We start from the raw sequence: 14326 nt of genomic DNA on the forward strand, positions 1-14326 counted from the left end.
GCCCTATGGCCACTGGGTGGCTTCTTCAGACTTTTCTTTGTGCTGTGTCCATGCAGCTGAGCTTGTTCCTGCACTCCTTAATGCTACTGACTCTGGTTACTGTCATTTGTAACTTTAATAACTGCTGTGTAATGTAACGAATTGCAAGGATGTAAAACCAGAGAGGGCTGTGGTTTCTATGGTGATTAAACCGAGTGTTTTCTTCAGGGCACACCGCTGAAGGGAAAGAAAACTGTCACAATGAGGGTGTGTATCAGGCAGTTGCAAAAGTTTGGAGAGATGGTAGGTGTCTAGAGTGTTCAGTGCTTGGAGCACTTCAAAGTCTTCCTAGGTTCTTCCTCCACCAGGGTGAAGCTGATGTTGCAAAGCACGAAGTCCCATTAAGGTGGTTTGTGCAAGGAAGAAGGGAGCAGGGTTTCCCACTCTGCGTGGGAAGAAAATCTTACTTGAACATAAAATGTTGGCAAGTGGAGATCCATCCAGGCCAGAAGTTAAAAGATACGTATCTAGGGCTGAAGAGATGGCTCAGTGGTTCAGAGCACTGGCAGCAGACGGGGTGGGCTCAGTTGCAGCACCCACATTTTGACTTACAACTGCCTTTAAGTCCAGTTCCAGGGGCATCTGATTCTCTTTCCTAGTCTCTGTGGGCACCAGGCACAGAAGTGGTGCACATACATGCAGGCAAAACACTCATACTCATAAAAAATAAAAAACAAAATCTTAAAAGCACTAAAATGATCTTAAATATAGATACACGTGTGTGTGTGTGTTTAATATACATAAACAAAGTTTTTTTGTGGTGGTGAGTATTGATATCTGGGCCTGAGACACGCTAGGTAAGCACTTTATCATTGAGCTACACACCTAGTTTGTTTTTAAAGAATACACCACGCCCATCTCCAGCTCCACCAAGGAGAAACATCCTATTTGTTAAGGCCTGTCACCCAGCGGCACTTGGCAGGTCTCGCTTGATGGCAACTTATTTTTCATTAAGGAAATATGGGATTTGGGGGTGCTTTAGGTGCGCCTGAGCGGTAACAACAGGGAGCCCTGTAATGTGTCCCAGGTAGCCATCAGGCAGTAATCCTACAACCCGTAAGGATTACCCTGGACCACCAGGGGTCAGAGCTGGGCGGTCTCGCCATGCTGCGATCTTCCCGGCAGGGGGCGATGTCCGCCCACAGTGGCCGCGCGGGCCGCGTTCTGATTGGCTGGAGGCGGTGGCCCTAGTCCACGGCCGCACGACTCGGCCACTAAGTGGCGAAGCTCGCCAGTCGGAGCGCCAGTCTGAGGGCCTCCGAGGCAGCATCAAGGCGGGCTCGGCGCGGCGGGGCAGGAGGGGACAAGATCAGGGCAGGAGGCAAACTAATCGCAGAGTCCCGCACATCCAGCAAAATGTTGTCCTGGCGGCTGCAGACGGGCTCCGAAAAGGCCGAGCTTCAGGAACTCAATGCTCGGCTTTATGAGTACGTGTGCCGGGTGCGGGAGCTGGAGCGCGAGAACCTGCTGCTGGAGGAGGAGCTGCGCCGCCGGCTGAGCCAAGAGAACCTCTGGATCGAGGACCAGACGCGCTTCGCCGAGGAGGCGCGCAACCTGCGGCAGCAGCTGGAAGAACTGAACTGGTCCACAGCGCTGGCCGAGGGCGAGCGCGACGCGTTGCAGAGAGAGCTGCGGGAGCTGCAGCGAGAGAGCGCGGAAGCCAGCGCTGCCCGCAGCCGCCTGGACGCCGAGCTAAGCGCGGAACGGCGGGAGCTGGAGGAGGCCCTGGGAGCACGCGCCGCCCTCGAAGCGCTGCTGGGCCGGCTGGAGGCTGAACGCCGCGACCTGGACGCGGTCCACGAGCGCCAAGTGCGGGAGCTCCGTGCCCGCGCCGCCAGCCTCACCATGCACTTCCGAGCCCGCGCCACCGGCCCCGCGGTGCCCCAGCCGCGCCTGCAGGAAGTGCACGACAGCTACGCGCTCCTGGTGGCCGAGTCGTGGCGGGAGAATGTGCAGCTGTATGAGGACGAGGTGCGCGAGCTGGAGCAGGCGCTGCGCCGGGGCCAGGAGAGCCGGCGCCAGGCGGAGGACGAGGCCCGGCTGTGCGCGCAGGAGGCGGATGCGCTGCGGAACCAGGCGCTGGAGTTGGAGCAGCTGCGCGCTCGGCTGGAGGATGAGCTGCTGCGGATGCAGGAGGAGTACGGGATTCAGGCCGAGGAGCGGCAGGTCCGTGGCCAGGGACCGCGCCCCTTCCCTATAGCCTTGTCCAGACACCCCCTGAGTACCGAGTGGGCGAGCGGCGGGGTTCCCTGCACCCTCAGCCGGTCCAACCCCACCCAGGGAAGCGTACACTGCCAGCGGCTTTGCTATTCATGAGGTCACAGGATTCTGGCATGCAGCTAGCCTAAGAATAAGGGCTTGGTGCAATGATCCTTCAGAGGGCTGATGCCATGTGACAAGTCCCCGTGGATAGCTTAGTGTCAATCATCTTTTTAGAGTGTCACATTTAGATTCAGACGTGTCTAGGCACGTCCTGACCAACGATCCCGCTAGATTGACCTCTCTTTTCTTTCTTGTTTCCTGGGCTTGCTAGATATAGTAGCCTGAGATCCAAAACTCAGCCCAGATTTTGAACTCGGATTGATAGTGTGCTGGGAACTTCAGGGCACTGCCAAATCCTTACCTGGAGGCCGCCCACGCTTCTAGGACTCCAAGTGCCTCTTTAATTTCGCCAGAATTATTTTCCAGCTGGAGGCAGCTGCTCGGAGCTCTCTGGATGGCTGTCATATTTTTTTCTGGGTTTTGTTTGTTCCCTTCAGAGGACTAAGTCACTGTCATACTGAAAAAAGGTCAGAGCTGTTTTGCTCACAGTTTGAGCTGACGGCAGAGTCCTGGGTTGTGTAAAAAACTAGGAGAAAGCAGACCCCCGTGGTGAGATGTTATTACAACTACAGACTAATATAAACGGTTCCTATTTCAGAGCAGGTGAGTGCTAACCCTCAGCCGCGGCGTGGGTATACCTGTGGCTGATTTATTGTCGGTACACTCGGTTCAGCTCTAGTGTTTGGCTCCCACTCCGCCCAGCCCCAGCCAGAATTGGAAGTCCTCCCGAATCATACTATTGGTAGTACTTAGGAAAGTGGTTTGAAATAACATGAGCACAACTTCAGGACGATTTTAAGAGCCGTGTTTGCAACTGGGAGCTGAAGGGTGGAGGTGCTCTGTGTTCTTTAAAATCCCACGTGACCGCGAGATGGGTGGAATGGATGACCGGTGATGTGACAGACAGCAAACCTCTTGATTTCCTCTGGGTCCCCAGGGCTGAGCTAGAATTTTGGTAGCCAGAGAGTCAGAGACTGAACAGGAGATCATGGAAAGCCGCAAGGAATCAACCCCGTGGGAAAATCCCTTCTTTGGTGTTGTAGACTTCGGGCATCTCCCTCTCCTATCCTACTTGGAATATTTTGGGGCCTCGGAGCTCTGATTTCATGATTCTTTTTACAGCAGATTCTTTCTCCCTAATAAAATCCTCAGTAGAACCTCAAATCTGAGAAGATAGAAGGGGAGTTCCCCAAATGGAGGAAAGATCAGGACTTGGAAGTGCAGATAGAATCACTGTCCAACCCTTCTGTCAGGACTCCAGCCCCTAGTGAAGTCACGCTGAGGTCACTCCTGACTTCCAATAGGATCCCACCCTCAGCTCCCTACCCTGGAATCTGTTTCTGATTTGGCAACCCCCTTCCTGGAAATGAGAGCCAGGACAGTGTCAACGAGGACCCCCGATTATTTTTTTTCTTCAGTCTCAATTAGTTTAGGTTTTGTTTTTGCTAAATGTTACCAGCTGCAATCATAACTATATTATGACCCCTTTCTCAGCCAACTGCATTTCAGATCCCATTCGGAAAGACTAATCACCAGTCATAAACAGAGTTCAGAATTATATTCAAGAGAAAATATTGTTTCAACCCCGAGCTTCTACTCTCCTCCCCCTCAAATTCCTTAGAAGCTCACGCTGGAGAGAAGGAAAATATAAAGACTGACTTCGCTGACTTCCTGAAAAAAAAAAAAGTTGCATAACTAAATAGTCAGCCTTGGGGAGTATCAGCCTTGGGGAGCATCAGGTCTAGTCTGTGTATTCACGCTTAGTCCACCCACCAATCTCAGGAGGTGGAGGCTAAGATTAGCCCTGTTTTACAGATGGTAAAATTAATGGTGGGCCACTAGTCAGTAAGTGGCCAAAACAGGATTCCATGCAGACTGACTGAGGTGAGCAGCTCACCACTGGGCCACATTTGCTTTCTCCTGTTTTATACAAGGGAAACCTTTACCTCTGCATCAGTTAAATGATAATTGCCCTTTCTAAGAGCCAGCCCAGAGGTGGCCTGCTGTCTTGGAACCTCAGGATGCCAGCCCAGAGGTGGCCTGCTGTCTTGGAACTTCAGGATGCCAGCCCAGAGGTGGCTTGCTTTCTTAGAACCTCAGGATACCAGCCCAGAGGTGGCCTGCTATCTTAAAACCTCAGGATGCCAGCCCAGAGGTGGTCTGCTTTCTTAGAACCCCAGGATGCCAGCCCAGAGGGAACCTGCTATTTTAGAGCTAAAGGATGCCTTTAGAGCCTGCTCCCTGGTGTATGATTTTAGTATTCTTTCATTTGCTTTTTTTCTGTATCCTGATGGCAGGAGATGTTGGAAGACCTGTTAGTAGCCTCAGAAAGGCCTTAATGACATCATTTACTCCAGCCTTACCCTAGACACACTCATGATTTCCCTGTAGTGGGAGCTTTTGGCTGCTAGCTCCAATTGTGTGTGAATGATTCCAAAATAAGAACAAGACATTTCTTTTCATAAGAATTCAGGCAGGATAAGTCATGTAGTTGTATCCTTCCTGTTATGGGGTGAATTCTGACTCTCAGTCTATCTCAGATTATAAATTCTCCTCAAGATTTAGCTCATTAACCCTTGTGTGGTCCAGTTTCCTCATCCGTGAAAATGCAGAGCAGCTCACAGGTTGTTGTTGGTTGAATGAATTGAATTACTTTATTCAATTAATAGTTGTCAAGCACTCAGGGTGCCAGGCTCATTCTTTGTGACAGTGGAAAAAAGCAGTGAAAAAAATAACAAAATGGAAGGGGACGCGCTCTGATGGCAACTGTCTGGAGGTGGCACCAGTGCATGCCACTCACAGAGAAGTCAGGAAGCTAGCGTGACTGGGAGGGCGAATAAATCACAGAGCAGCTGTTTAGGTGCCTCTTTCTAAATCTGAGTTCCACCGCAAGCCCGCAGAGAGTCCTGAGCAGAGTGGATGTCTTAGTGGATCATCCTCTGCTGTGTTGAGCATAGTCTGTGCTGGATCATGGTGGGGACAGGGAGACCTCATTACGACACACTTGCAACAACTGCAGGAGAGTCTTGGACGGGGAGCAGAAATGCTGCCCCAAGGAAGGACCCTACTTTCAAGTTCAAGCTATCAAAGTTTTTGGGCAGGTTGGATAGAGTAAGAGAGAGAGGGGGGGAGATCAAAGTTGACGCCAGGACTGTGGAAGAGCAACCTGAAGAAGGGCACTCCTTGCTGAAGGAGATCTGTGCAGAAGGCGGGCAAAGGTCAGAGGTCTGAGTTCAGTTATACACAGCCGATTTGAGATGCTCCGCTAATGCCCTCCTGGCACTGTGAGATAAGCCTGGAGGTAAGGGTGCTGCTGGGAACGGCTATAAACACACAATGACACCCCATTCACACTGCCACTCCTGCTTCTCCTCTTCTCCCTCCTCCTTTAGAGACCAGATCTCTCTATGTAGTCCTGGCTGTCCTAGAACCCACTAGGTAGACCAGCCTGGCCTTGAACTCACAAAGATCCTCCTGCTTTTGCCTTCCGAGTGCTGGGATTAAAGGCATGTGCCACCACACCTGGCTTAATTTATGCTTCTTATTAATTGTTTTGGGGGTGAATAAACTATCCTAGTATTTAAGTCCCCTTAAGCTCCAACATAAGACTTCAGCAAGCTCTGGCCCTCTGATACGTTCAGCCAGGGCACGCGCAAGCGTGGTGAAGAGACAATAGCAGCACACTGTCCCTGAGGTAGAGCTGCAGCTTAGCGCTGTGGGTGATGTTTCTGGAAAGTCCTCTGCATAGCAGCTAAAAGACTGCGATCTCCCCTGAGTTTTTGCAGCCTTGGATAAAACTGCTTCCACGCAGCCTGGAAGTACCACCCTGTGTGGGAGGCTCCAGCACTCCTGGCCTGGCCCATGGCATGAGAAGTTTTGGCACAGCAGAGCCGGAGTCTGCGACTTCCTCCCACCGGCAGGATTGGTTGTGATTTCATTTTTGCCTCCTAAAGTCAGCGGCTTTTCCTTTCACCATGTGGGAAGAGTTGACTCACATGGAAATTCGCTTGGAACTAAATTTATTTCAACTTCAGAGCAGCTTTCTTTTCCTGTTTATATTTTGTGGGGTGGGGAACAGAGAATTACACTTTATTCCGGGGGAGGGGAGAGAATATTCCTGGGCAGGGCTGTGGCATGGCTCCATAATTTCCATAATTTTGATCTGTGAGTGGAGAACTGAGTGTATGTATATATATATATATGTGTGTGTGTGTGTGTGTGTGTGTGTGTATGTATATGTATATATATACCTATATATATATGATCTAGCAGCACTTAAATTTTATTGCAAAGGATAATTGATAAATCCTCAAATTCTAACGCTTGGGTCAAATTTCTTGTATTAGAAAAGATATTAAACCAGGCATAGCGGCACACATCTGTAATACTAACACTCTGGAGGTAGATGTCTGTGAGTTACAGGCTGTAGTGAGACTATCGCTTAAAAAAAGTGCAACATGTATAAACACAAGCATAGACATATACACATAGAAACACACGCACGTGCATGCTCACACTCACTGGGGGGTGCATTTTAGATCTCAACCTTGTATCTGAATTTGTATTCCCTTGTAGGTTTCTAACATGGAGACTTAGCTATAGAGGGAATGCATATTATGGCCAAGTCTGACGTCTCTGTCTCTTAAGACTGGCAGATGGCCTGCTTTGATGAACTGCGCTATCTGCTTATAATGGTAGCTTTGGGATCTGTAATTTTATATATACTGATTTATAATGCCCTGAGTTGTGAATGGTTCTTTTTAAAAATTTTTTTAGATTGTTTTATTTTTTTGGGTTTATGTACCACATGCATGTCTGGTGCTCTCAGAGGTCAGAAAGTGACACTGGATCCCCTGGAACTAGAATTACAGGTGTCGTGGGCCACCGAGTAGGTACTGGGAATGGAACCCAGGTCCTCTGAAAGGACCACGTGCTCTTCACCATGGAGCCATCTCTCTAGCTCCACATTAGTGTTTTGTTAATGTATCCCTTTGCTTTTAAAGCTAAGTGAATCTTGCTTTAAAAACCTTCTCAGCTCAGGACGGAAGATGGCTCAGAGGTTAAGTGTGTGTGCTGGCTGCCCTTGCAGAACACACACTGCACCGGAGTTCATTTCCCAGCATGTCAGTGACGAGCACCTGCGTGCTCTCTCTCCCTCCCTCCCTCTTTCTCTCTCCCCATCTCTCTCTTATGCAGACACACACACACACACATACACACACACAAACACACACTTTAAAGTAAAATAAATCCTTAAGAAAATTAACAATGTTTGACACCATTTGTATACAGAAAGTTTAGCAATCATTGGCTTGCAAATGGAAGTGCTATAAAAAGCAGATCTATCTACATGATAATCATCTTTTGAAAATGATCAATCCATTTATGGACACAGCGAACAACTTTAATTCCAGCACTTGTGAGGCAGAGGCAGGAGAATCTCTGTGAATTTGAGGTCAGCATTGTCTACATAGCAAGCTCTAGGATAACCAGAGCGACATAGAAAGGCCCTGTTCCGAATAAAATAATACAGAAGAGGACCGTAGGGTGAGAACTCCGTCAGACTCCTTCCTTGTTTCTGCAGAGGACATACCTACTGCTGACCTTTTGGTGGGGATCTCCAGCAGTACCGAAAACAAATGCCCTTTCCCAACACTCAAATAGTTTTGAATTCTACAAAGGTTGTGCTCATGTATGTGCCCGGGTTTGGTTAATTACATTTACACGTAATGCTACTTCCCATTACAGAAGTTACAAGAACACTTGCCTCAGTGTTTCAATACTTGCTTGGTAAATTATTTCTCAGAGTGACGGTCGGCAGAGAAGAAGGAAACACAGAAATGTAAAGTGTACATTAATTAGCAGACGGTATTGGCTTGGAATGGACTTTTTGAAGAGGGTAATAAGGTCTTGGTTGTTTAATCTTAAATTCTGTTTACCTGGTGTGTCCTATGTGCCTGGTCCTTGATGGTTTCAGGCCAGGGGTCTGATGGCAGGGACAGCAGTGTCTCCCAGCTTGGGAAAAGACAGATCCAGTGGAGGAAATTAACCAGGTGGAGGGGCTTGTTAACTCCATTCCAAAAGGAAGAATTATGTATGCGTGAGTCTGTTCATTTGTGCCCGGGATGTAATTCTCAGGTTGTTTTAAAATATCATTTCTAGGTAAAATAAGGATATTTCTAAACACTTATCTGCTGTTATTGGTACAGTCATGGCTTTGGGAGACATTTTAGTTCACATGAGAGTGACTTCCGTTTCAAGTATTATAAAAAGATTTCCAGTCGGGGCTAATATTTAAGTAGCACCTGACTTGCCTGGTTGGGTTATTTAGGTTACTTGATGGCTGCAGGAGAAGTGGTTTTAATAAACTAAGCCTTCATTTTGTCAGGAAGTCCAAACACAGAAGCACCTATCCTATCAAAATCCTCCATATGCAATAAAAAGAGATTCATTCTAAGAAACTGGCCGCACACAGGTCACATTTGCTTTCATGCCCCGCACTGTCGGTATGGTTTCCTTAGTTTGCTCTATGAAGGTCTGGGATGTGGATCTAAAAGCTCTTTGTTCTCTTCAGAGAGTGATTGACAGCCTGGAGGACGAGAAAGAAGCCCTTACCTTGGCCATGGCTGACCGGCTGCGGGAGTACCAGGAGCTTGTGCAGGTGAAGACTGGCCTCAGCTTGGAGGTGGCCACCTACAGGTGAGACTACGCTGAGTCTGTCTCCATGAAGCCAGTGATAGGAGGAATCCCTGTGGCCTTTGAGGAATCCCTGTGGCCTTTGAGGAATCCCTGTGGCCTTTGAGGAATCCCTGTGGCCTTTGAGGAATCCCTGTGGCTGTGTGACGAGGAGAGAACAGCCCTTTGGCATGGCCAAGTGAGGATCACAGAATCAAAGCAAAGGAAGTAGAAGGGAAAAGATGGGTTTGCTCCAGGCCCACTGTGTTTCTGTATTCTGGGCATAGTTTATTAACGTGGCCCATGTCTACTTTGATCTTGGGAGTTAGGTGGTCAACTTAGAGAAGAGCAAGCTGAGCTCAGAGAAGTTAGAGGGTCAAAGTTTGGGTGCCAGGGGTCTGCACTGCTGCTTCAAAATCTCAGGGAATTGGTCTTCTGGGTGTCTTGGGTTTGGTCTTGGAAAAACAGCATCTGTGCTCTCAGAGTAGCCTGATACTCCAGAATAGCTTTTCTTTACCAAAACATCAACTTTAATACAATCAACCCATAAAGGTCACCATGTATTTAGAGGGTGTGTGTGCTGAGTAGGGCATAGAAGGCCGGTAGTCCTTCGCCCATTGGCTTTCTTTCCTGGTTGGACCCCTCCCTCCCTCGAGTGGTCGCTAATGATTGGTTGAGGTGGTGCCCTCCCTTCTGGCAGCTTTCCTATACAATGAGGACTGGCTTAGAGGTAGCCAGACATCAGCATCCTAAGGCGGAAGGGCTGTAGAGACCAAGGTTGTCATCATCATCATCATCATCATCATCATTATTATTGTTGTTGTTGTTATTATTATTATTATCATGGATCTGCTGTGCTGGGCAGGCATGGTGCTCAGCATCCTCTGCTCCCCATCCCTCTTTGGTTGTCATGCATCACTCTCACAGGTGTGACAGAGGGCTGTTGGGGGTAGGGACAGAACCAGCCAGCCCTGGTTGTGGACCTGTGTCTTTCCCACCAAACCATGTAAAAGGGGTCATTATACCCACTTCATCCCCAGAACTGTAATCACAGATCTGTTACATGTATGACGGAGCTTTGGACCCTACCCTGGCCAACCAAGAATGCACAGTTGTCGGTGAAATATTGCAACGGTGGATGTCACCCCTAGCAGAGGACAGAGTTAAGCCTGGAGTGGCTAAGCAGGGGACTCTGACTAGGGACAGAGCAAGTAAGAGCCAGCCCCCAGCTTGTTACTCCCTGCAGTGCCTCTGCCACGTCTGATTTGTGCTATCAGAATATCAAAGCAAGTTGGGTTGCTTTATGCCCATTGAAAAACAATACCTTCTGTCTGATGTACGCTTTTAGTTCACCCCAGAGCCTTGGGCTGCCCGTGATGTGTTTCCTGAGTGGAAGACTAGTTTTTGCTTGGTCCTCATTTCCATTAACGGAGAAGAAGTAGGCTATTGGGAATCTTGGGACCTCGAAGGTTGCTAAGAGGCAAAGTCTTCCTTTGAAGGCTTCTTTCCTTTGAGGCTCTTGGAGGAGCCTCAGCTGAATTGAGGTTGGTCCTGGGGCTATACCTTGCTTCCCACTGTGCAAAGGGTACCTGGACCTGGAGCTCAGAGAGAGAGGCAGGGCACCTTCCTGTCATTCCTCCCCTAGGTCCTCCCCGCGCATTCTTAGAAATCTCATGGAATTAACAATTGCAATGTTAAGCTGGTTGGGTATTCGCACATGCTTCACAAGTGTTCTGAGTTCTGCTGCTAAGGGATACTGTAAACAGGCGGGCGAGAAAGAGAGCGTTAAAGAGGACCGTTTTCCAAGTGTGAGTGATAGACATCCTTCTCAGACCAGTGAGAGTCAACGAAGGAATGTGTTACTCATACAACAGAAAGAGGCCCATCCTGATGAGGCCCATCCTGTGGGCTCCTTCCACCGTGTGACAGCTCTGGGCTTACGAACTCCCAGCCTCAGGCTCCTGAGCCAGATCTCTGGTTTTGTTTCCTTCCCTAACCAGGGGAAAGAAGTGCTCCAGAGTTGGGTGGGGCCCATCTCTGGTGAGGTCTGTGGACTGGGGCTGGCCCTTGTGGGAGGGAGCCCAAACTTGCACTGTTCGATGGCACATGCCCTGCAGCCCCCCAAAATCTGACTCCTGTGTCCATCTTAGCTATCACCTGCTGTCAGGAGTGGTGGCGGCCCTTCCCTACGGAGATGGTCAGACTTTCCCATTTCCTTTTTGTATTAGTTCACAGAAGGAAGCCGGTTTTATGTGTTGCTTCTCTGGGGTTTTGAGCCCCTTTCATCCTCACTTGCCATGCCTCTGGACCTTGGTCTTCAGAAAGCAAGCATGCACGGGCAGGCGGCTGGTACAAGTGCCCAGAGCCTGTCTTTTGGCTACGGCGCTCACAGTATTCCTGGTTTCACGTTTCTAAGCACATTGATCATGAGCCGTTTCTGCTTCAGTCAGCGGTCTGACCATCTGCAGGGATGCAGTTGATTGCTTCTGTCTGTGGCTGCCATGCTTCTAACCTCATTACGGGTGAACATGGCCATCTCGTAGGCACCTAAAAGCCGCCAGCCCTTTCAGGGAGCGAGTGGTGGCTTCCCTGGACCCCTTCCTGCTGTCCAAGTTTGCCCAGGGGAAATCAGAAGCCTAGGCTGCCTCACCCTGCCCAGGCTGGCTTTGGTGGTTAGTGTGGCTGTAGCTCCCACTTCCTGTACTTGGGTTTAGTCTAGTAGACACCCGCAGACACTGAAGACACACAGACTGTCAATACAGCTCATGTCTTTATGTAAGTCAAAAGCCTGGGTTTTGTTTTCTTTATCAGCAAGGAGTGTATTGAAGCGAGTTCTTTCTCAGTCAGCTGTGTGTGAGAACAGGTGTGGTAATTCCTGAGCCTTATAGCGCCCTTGCCGACTGGTGACCTAGGCCCTTTTGTTGTGCCCTGTGATCTTTACAAACTGACCTGCCAATTTTGAAAATTGGCTCTTCTGCTTTCTGGAAGCAATGGGTAAAATATTCAGCCTCACAGGGCAAAAGGGTGACAGCGGCTGACACAGAGGCAAGAACTGCCCCCGGCTGGGCCTCATGCGATTTACCCCAGGCTTTCCCTGTGCTGGTCAGGGCTCCCAGTAGCTCACTGACTGTCAATGTCCCCTGGTTCCTCTGACTGAAGAGGTCACAGGAAAGGGAAGGGACCACACCTCTTTAAAGCTGTGGGCACATCTCGCTACAGTTTATCTGCTGCCCAAGTCTAGCTCTCCAGGGCCTTGAATGCTTTCCAACACAGACACTTCGCTCTTCCTGGAACCTTCACAGTGAAGGAGAAATGCAAGTAACCATAAAATCAGGCTGCATGTTTACAGCTCCCCAATGCTGGCTCATTTATTATATATATAACATATAATATATATTAAATGTAAGCTAGGATGGAAAACCACCCAAACTTAGAAGAGTCCAAGGCTGGAGGTTCTCATCAACTCTCCTTGACCCCCTCCCCTCCGCCCCCCTCCATGGCCAGGCCTGAGTGGCAACTCCGTAAAAATGAGGCCTCAGGCACGGAAGGCAGCCAGCATGGCCTTGGCCTCGTGCAGTGAAGGTGACTGTTGGCAGTGGCTGTAGTCCCTTCTTGGGCTGTGGGTAACAGAGAAGGGACAAGGCTGACAGGCAAACAGGGGCTGTGCTCACTTCTGCCTCAGGGCTGACTATAGCAGTGTGGCCTGGGAGTGTTTTTGCCTCCTTGCTCCGTAGTCACCATCAGATTTTCCCAACAGCCAAATGGTGAGAGGGAGGATTATTTAGATGCAGAGCAGAAAAATCCCCGAGCTCCTGGAAAGGTGTCGCCCCCTGGGCCCTCTCCCCAGAGATTCTATTGAACCTGAAAACTGCAAGGAGTGAGACCAACGCCATGATTATCCAACTGAAGCAAGCTTTATTAAATACTGGCCAGGAAGACGGACACTGGCCAGGTCGATACCCAGGAGTCCCAGAAAATGGTGTTGAATTAGGTTAGTCAGGTGCTCGAAAAGGCAGAACCCACAAGGCTGTGGTACTTTCTGCCGTCATCCAACTGGGGCAAACAAACATTCTGATGTGCCTCCTGCCTACCTACATACTTCCTGCCTAACTACCTCCTGCCTGCATCTGACCAAACACATCATGTGCAATAAAGTGAAAACACGTGACTTGTTATTGTGCATGAACCACAACAACCCCCAGCGTTCCAGGGCAAGCGGGGCTTACGGGTCAACTTCAGCCCCTACGATTCCGATTGGGTTGGTGCATGGTGGAGCCAGTTGTGGAGGTCTTAGCCTCCCTCTAGGTGATTGGCAGGTACCACCAGCATGGAAAATCTCTGGCCCAGGACCTCTGGGGTGTGCACCCAGCAGCTGCTACAGTATGGAGCATTGCCAGCTCATCAGAAATGTGGAATCTCAAGCCCAGCCCCAAGCTGCTAGATCCAAGTGGCCCTCTGACGAGAGCCAAGGCAATTGTGTATGGAGTATGCTCATGTGCGTGTGTGCGTGCGCACTGCTGCTTGGAAGCAGTCAATATCACTGTCAGGCTTAAGCCTGTCTCAGCAGCAGCCTGGAGGAGAGACCACAGTGGAATGCTGCATGCCGGAGGGAAAGTGGGGGGCTTTTGCAGCAGATGTGGCCATTTCCATGGGGCCAGAGTAGATCTGTGTAAGGTCACAGAGTCCCGGGAATCCACCTGGTGGAGACACAGCGTGGATAGAATGTGAGGTGAAAACGCCCTAGCTCACACTGTTGATAAGTCGGAGCACAAGATTTGAACTTCAGGACTTTCCCTTTGTGGAGCTGGGTACTGGGATACTATGGACAGTGTATGGTTGCAAAGGTTCCCAGCAGGAGGAACCAAGGGCCTGTGGAGAGAATTTCTGGAGGTGCAGTCCTTGGTTCTACAAAAGGGAAGTCAGGAAACCACTGTGCAGGCTGGGAAGGATGGTCTGGGCAGAATGAATGACAGGCATGAGGACAGATGGGGTGGCATTGGTGACAATGACAGTCATTTGAGGGCATGACCCGGAGGGCTGCATGCAGGTCATGCATGAGCCAGAGCCTCACCCAGGGGGGGCCGTGTCGTGTGAGGGAGGGTCTGTGCCCTCAGGCTGCTCCAGAGACACTTGGCGTGCAGGGTGTCATGCTCAGGATGGCTCCCATGCTAAGGAATACAAACTGTAGTAAGGTTGGCATGAACCCAGGCAACCTTTTTCACAGTATAAAAGATGTCGTAGAATACACTCCAGTGCCAGGTTTGTGGGGTGTGTGTGTGTGTGTGTGTGT

The 14326-nt window shown here is 49.8% G+C and overlaps 1 protein-coding gene across 2 annotated transcripts in view; it reads left to right on the top strand.

Annotated features, from left to right (window-relative positions):
• Positions 1-1271: 1271 nt before the first annotated feature.
• Synm (synemin) overlaps positions 1272-14326 on the top strand; it is a 28642-nt gene continuing 15587 nt past the window's right edge. For both annotated transcript variants that reach the window (XM_005357772.3, XM_005357773.3), the window contains exons 1-2: positions 1272-2205; positions 8936-9060. In XM_005357772.3, the coding sequence (XP_005357829.1) occupies positions 1396-2205; positions 8936-9060 (935 nt within the window). In that variant the 5' untranslated portion in view covers positions 1272-1395. The remainder of the gene's footprint in view (positions 2206-8935; positions 9061-14326) is intronic.

Source organism: Microtus ochrogaster, chromosome 22 (assembly GCF_000317375.1).
Source record: "Microtus ochrogaster isolate Prairie Vole_2 chromosome 22, MicOch1.0, whole genome shotgun sequence".
Lineage (NCBI taxonomy): Eukaryota > Metazoa > Chordata > Mammalia > Rodentia > Cricetidae > Microtus > Microtus ochrogaster.